The following is a 6,000-nucleotide window of genomic DNA, read 5'->3' as shown; positions in this document are numbered from 1 at the left end:
TTAGTTGTATAACCTCTGTTTCTGAGAACTGCTTCACATCTGTGTTGCAGGGAGCCGACCAATTTATGGCACCTGTGAACAGGTGTTTCAGCCCAGGACGATTGGACTACAGTCTACAATTCCTCTGCATTTCTTGGTTTTGCCTCAAAAACAGCATTTTTGATGTCACCACATAGGTTTTCTATTGGATTAAGGTCCAGGGATTGGGCTGGCCACTCCATAATGTTAATCTTGTCGGTCTGGAACCAAGATCTTGTTCGCTCACTGGTGTGTTTGGGGTCGTTGACTTGTTGGAACACCCATTTCAAGGGCATTTCCTCTTCAGCATAAGGCAACATGACCTCTTCAAGTATTCTAATGTATCCAAACTGATCCATGGTATGCGATAAATAGACCTGACACCATAGTAAGAGAAACATCCCCGTAATATGATGTCTGTGCCACCATGCTTTAATGTCTTCAAAGTGTACAGTGGCTTGAATAGGGGCCGCAGACAGTTTGTCAGACGATCCCCAAACACTGAATTCAAGCCACGGTACACTTTGAAGACAGTGAAGCATGGTGGCCCAAGCATCATGATATGGGGATGTTTCTCATACTATGGTGTCGGGTCTATTTATCGCATACCATGGATCATTGATCAGTTTGGTTACATTAGAATACTTGAAGAGGTCATGTTGCCTTATGCTGAAGAGGAAATGCCCTTGAAATGGGTGTTCCAACAAGTCAACGACCCCAAACACACCAGTAAGCGAACAAGATCTGGTTTCCAGACCAACAAGATTAACGTTATGGAGTGGCCAGCCCAATCCCTGGACCTTAATCCAATAGAAAACCTATGTGGTGGCAAAACCAAGAAATACAGAGGAATTGTGGAATGTAGTCCTATCGTCCTGGGCTGAAACACCTGTTCACAGGTGCCATAAGTTGGTCGGCTCCCTGCAACACAGATGTGAAGCAGTTCTCAGAAACAGAGGTTATACAACTTAATATTAGTTCAGTGATTCATAGGAAAGCTAAATCTTCATGCATTTTTCAGTTGATAGAGTAAAGGTTTGAGTTGTAAAGAAAAATGCAGACACTGCTATTTTTTTGAACATTCTAATATTCCTTTTTCTTCACTTTCTGTAAAGATGAAGAAACATTTGACAAACGTTTCTTCATATTTGGAGTTGGAATTGAATGTGCAATGTCCCCAATGCATTTGCGTGTTTGGAAATAAAAGCTATGATGAGGATTTTGATCTTGTCTCACTTTTTTAAACACACTATTATTTTGAACAGAACTGTAAAAGCAAGAGGCAAGATCAAGGCGCAATGTTATGATGAAATAAGAGAGTAAAGTATGTCCCAATAGTATGCCTACTGCATCCTAACTAGATTATTTTTATCGTCGGATGTAGTATGTAGAATAGAAAAAAGAAAGAGTATGCGATTCGGAACACAACCTAAGTCTTTTTTGAGAAACCCAAAAGAGGCCAGGCTGGTTCTACGCAATTATAAAGAGGCTTTTAATGTGGTGTAGATTATGAGACGACAGAGCAGCTTGGGTTTAGTGCAGCAGACTCATGTGTAATTTGTTAAATAGAGGAAACGTAACCAAGTGTGGCTGCACTAATAAGATTTAAGAGCCGATAATAAACAGCCTTTAAACTGAGTATCCGAATACATAATCTTGATAGACAAAGTGCACCTTGTGGTTTTCAAGTTTGCATCTGCCCATTAACGACTAAATGATACCCTATCCTTGTTAGTGATCACAATCTTATGACAAAGTAAAATAAGAATACAAAAAAAACAAATGAATGTGTTTTAATTATGTACTTTAACATTGCCATACCTGTAAAATCTGCTCTGTACATAAATTTGTTTTTTCTCTCACAAAAAGGCACCAAGAATCATGAACAAAAAGGATGATGGCATTTTCTCACAGTGAATAGAAATGAATCATTCGTTTGTCTCAAAGGATCCTCCTGTTTGGCAAGAAATTGGATATTTATATAGACTCACAATAACATGAAATGATGATATGAAAAAAACAAGCGGTCATAAACCTTTACTTGGCAAATTGAGTGTCACTAACAGGCATTTTGAAAGTGTTACGGACCTGCACAGTTAACAGATGACGAGATATTGTAGTATTTCATTGCAACATGTGTCAATGAACCAATTTATCCGAGGCCTTATCCAGTGTACATCAAGATGTGAGCCAAAGCAAAGAAAACTGAAATATCCGTGAGTTGGGTGTGCTCAAAAAAACAGAGCAGCCGTTTTTTATGGACTTAATTATTTAGTGTGACCAAAATGAGAAGTATGGGTCAATATAAAAATTATAATAAATACATTGAAGAAAGAAGGGCACTTTAACAGATTAAAGAGTCATGCAGATGAACATTTGGATTCAGGACAAAAGAATAATACATTCATAAAGCAGATATTCAGATCTGGGTTGGATGAAGAAACTCGGTTCAGTCAAAAACATTGCTCTTTATGCTATAACCACGCATAAATCTTTTGTATCCTGGAAATGAAATAAATCAAATATTTACATAACAATTCTCTCAAAATAGGCCTGTGCTTTTAATACAAAAGAAAAAACAAAACAAAAACAGGAATAATTTAAAAATTCAAGTTCATACAGACATTCTAAAAATAATTTTTCTTTTAACCAAATAATGTACAAATCGCTCATGTGCTGAAGACATACTGCAGTTGGTTGAGAGATCAGAACTGTGTGATTGGTGTAAAGTAGGTCTCTGCATTTCGTAGTGTTCATATGTTGAAGAATCTGAGGCACTGAGGCCACAACAAGGCTACAGGGAATCCAGCGGTGTCCATTAGTACACTGATAGAAATACTGTCCCAATTTACCTGCTCATGCGCTACTCTGTGCTCTACCGCTCCTCACTCCACTCTCTAATACTCCATCGTACAAGGAAGAAATGTAGTGTGCAAGTATGACTGGACATAAATATTGAAATGCTTTAGGGGGAATGGGGATTTGCCCCATTTATGTGGCACTGAGTGAAGGTGTGAACATTGGTCACATTACTGAAGCCAAGACAAAAACTTTAAATGTGACACCCCACCTTCATTCGTTATGTTTTAGTATTGAGGGGGAATACTTTTTGTTACTTGATATTAATGAAATGTGACTTTTCATTTGAGCTCATTTACAAGTTTGCCAAATGCAGACAACTTTTAATTATGCAGGTGATCCCTTCATCAACATGGTGGGGACATGTGGGAATATCAGCGTCAAAACAGTTGACTACTCTCTAAATGATTATTCTGAAAAACAAGGCTTTATCCGTAGCGACGAAAAGCAGTTTGGGGGAGATTTTACGATGTCACAGTTGTCCTTGTCCAAATACTTACAGTTGCAATCATTCAATGAAATGAAAATAGGAAAAACATCCACACACAAAATAAAATTAAAATAAATTTGAGGCCCCAAAACCTAGAATCATATTGAAACTGATGATGTTAATTTGCATCCTTTTTACATTAAAATGGCTTTGAAAAAAAATGGCTTATAGTCACTCAGTTCCCAAGACAACTGAGCAAAATACTTAACTGTGAAACACAGTACACTCAACATGATAAACTCAATCGTGCATAAAGGCTCAAGCTTATTCAGTGAACACAGTTGTCTAGTATTCTCAGTAAGGCCGGGCACAACCACCATCGCTCTCACTCAGCATGTGACAGACTGACAGATAAGCAGAGTGAGCTTAGACCTACTCTCTACTCCACATTCATTTAACAAAGACGCCTTGTCATCGAGGCCAGAGGGAGACCTGGGGCTAAACATTTCATGGTGACTCAAACCAGATCTAGTTTGGTATTAACGGTTCTCAATATGTACAGGTCAGAGCAAAATTAGTGTCCACTGGCATTTTTTAATTTTTTTTATAAAACTGTTCTTTGTAAACAATAAAAAGATTACATTTTGTAGTGATTTCTCTGAGGTACTTAAAGAGATTCTTCTCATTTTGTCCCCCAAAAAGCTGTCAACAGAACCAGAAACATAAAAAAAGGGAATATAAAGCGATCTGACGGTTGTCACAGTGGCTACCTCTGTACTACGTCACTAATCTCTTTAATACAGCTGTGCAGGTTGTCCAGTACAGTGTTGGGCCCCACGCTGCTCAGCCCTCCACCGCCTGAAGACGAGGCCCTCAGTTCCTGCAGGCTGAGCTCCAGTTTCCCCACTGCCTCTCGGAAGGCAAATTTGTTCCTCATCTGAGGGATGCAGTCCACGTAACCTGAGCAGTAGTCTAGCAGCTGGTGGCCAGCGTCCAGCACCTGGCTGCTGGCGGGGCTTTCAGAGCTGGCGTGGAGGGCGCTGCTCAGGCCCTCGGCGCACTCCAGCAAGGCCTCGCGGCTCACCCGCTCCAGAGGCACCCGCTCCGCTTGCTGCCGGATTCTACGAAGCGCCACTTTGGAACTGGTGTGCGAGGACGAGGCGGTGGTGGCGGCTCCGTTGGCCATTTTGGTGGGAGTGGTGTGTGTGTTGGTGGTGGCGGAGCACGACGGGGGGAAGAAGGAGGAAGATCCAGGAGGCACTTGTGGCGGTGGCACTGACGGTCGGCCCGTCGTCGCTCCTCCTCCTGACATTCGCCCTGACCTGTGGCCTTTCAATGTGTCCCCATTGACTTCCACGGTGGCCCCTGCTACCTGCTCCTCTCCGTCCCCACTGCTGTAGGAGTGCTGCAGGCTGCGCAGGGTGGGAGGGGGAGGAGGGGCACACTTGGGTTTCACAAGTCGCGGCCTGTCCCGGTCTGCTTGGTGCTCGGACAGCAGTTTGAAGCGGTTCCCCTGAGAGTCTAGCCCGACCAGGTGCACGTCGGCTGGGCTGTGCTTCAGCGTGGGCGAGATCAGCACTGGAACTTTGTGGTTGTGAGTCGGCGCACCTGCAGCTGCTGCGGACGACAAAGTGCTCGAGCAAGAAGTCTTAGAGGGCGATGACCAACTCTGCTGCCTGTCCAGTCCTCCCTCCTCTCTACCCTCCCTGACCCGAGACAGACTGTCAGATTCCCCCAGCTCCCCCCCGACCCCTGGCGCCCTCACCCCTACAGCGCTCACCCTAGGCAGTAGCTTGGCTTTGGGCCTTTCCCTGATCTGTGCTGTCCCCTCGTCCATCCGCCTCAGCAGAGTATCTGAGGGCCGTGCAGCGGCCCCGTTCTCTGGCTGGGAGGTGGTGGAGGCTGTCCTCTCTAGAGGGGGTTTAGCACTGCGGTTCCTTGGTAAAGTCAGAGCCATGCGCTCCAGGTCGGGCAGCCCGGCTGACATCGAGGAGGTAGAATTGGACCTAGGGAAGGGCTTGGGCCCTCCAGCTATACTCCCACTATCCTCTGAAGAGGCTGTCTTTCCTGTCCGTAGACCAAGGGTCTTTTTGATGAGCCTAGGGGTGAAAAAACCGGCAAGTCCGCTCCAACTGCTGCCACTCGACACCTGAGAACCGAGGCCCCCACCGGAGGGTTTCTGTCCGAAAGTGGCGCCGCAGCAGCGCGACTGGCCCTGCGTGGGTTCCCCGTGGGAGTGAGAGGGCGAGGCGGAGAAGCCACCCAGACCATCGGACTGGGGAAGGGGAGGGGGAGCGCTGAAGTCAGCCGTGGGCTCGTATTTCTTGTGCGGCTGCGTTTCCATCTCCCGGAAAGAACTGCTCCTCTTGGGCGGCGTGGGCAGGTTCTGCTGGAGCTGAGAGGATTGTGACGAGGAAGAGGAGGATTTCTTCTTAATGAAAGAGCTAAAGAAGCCAGTCTTGCGGTCTCGTGTAAATGTGCCCAAGTCTTGCGAGTCCTCTAGAAGGGTGGCTGGAGATTTATCACGGGGCTGCTGTTTTCTAGGCAAAGCCGGGGAGCTCCCCGATCGGCTATCCCCTCCTAACAATGTAGAAGCCCAGCCTGGAGAGAGAAGAGAGGACTGGATTAAAGCTGGGCTGGACACACATATCCTTGTTTAAAGATGGCTTAATATCTTGAAAGAATCAGGTGAT

At 45.1% G+C, this 6,000-nt stretch overlaps 1 protein-coding gene across 4 annotated transcripts in view; it reads right to left on the bottom strand.

The window, feature by feature from the left end:
- Nucleotides 1-1,814: 1,814 nt before the first annotated feature.
- Nucleotides 1,815-6,000, bottom strand: part of abl2 (c-abl oncogene 2, non-receptor tyrosine kinase) — a 31,245-nt gene continuing 27,059 nt past the window's right edge. For all 4 annotated transcript variants that reach the window (XM_080032945.1, XM_080032946.1, XM_080032947.1 and 1 more), the window contains exon 11: nucleotides 1,815-5,908. In XM_080032945.1, coding sequence (XP_079889071.1) covers nucleotides 4,074-5,908 — 1,835 coding nt within the window. In that variant the 3' untranslated portion in view covers nucleotides 1,815-4,073. The remainder of the gene's footprint in view (nucleotides 5,909-6,000) is intronic.

This window comes from Ammodytes marinus (genome assembly GCF_949987685.1).
Source record: "Ammodytes marinus genome assembly, chromosome: 8".
NCBI lineage: Eukaryota > Metazoa > Chordata > Actinopteri > Uranoscopiformes > Ammodytidae > Ammodytes > Ammodytes marinus.
Note: the sequence above shows the minus strand (reverse complement) of the source record. Positions and strands in the feature narration are given on the sequence as shown.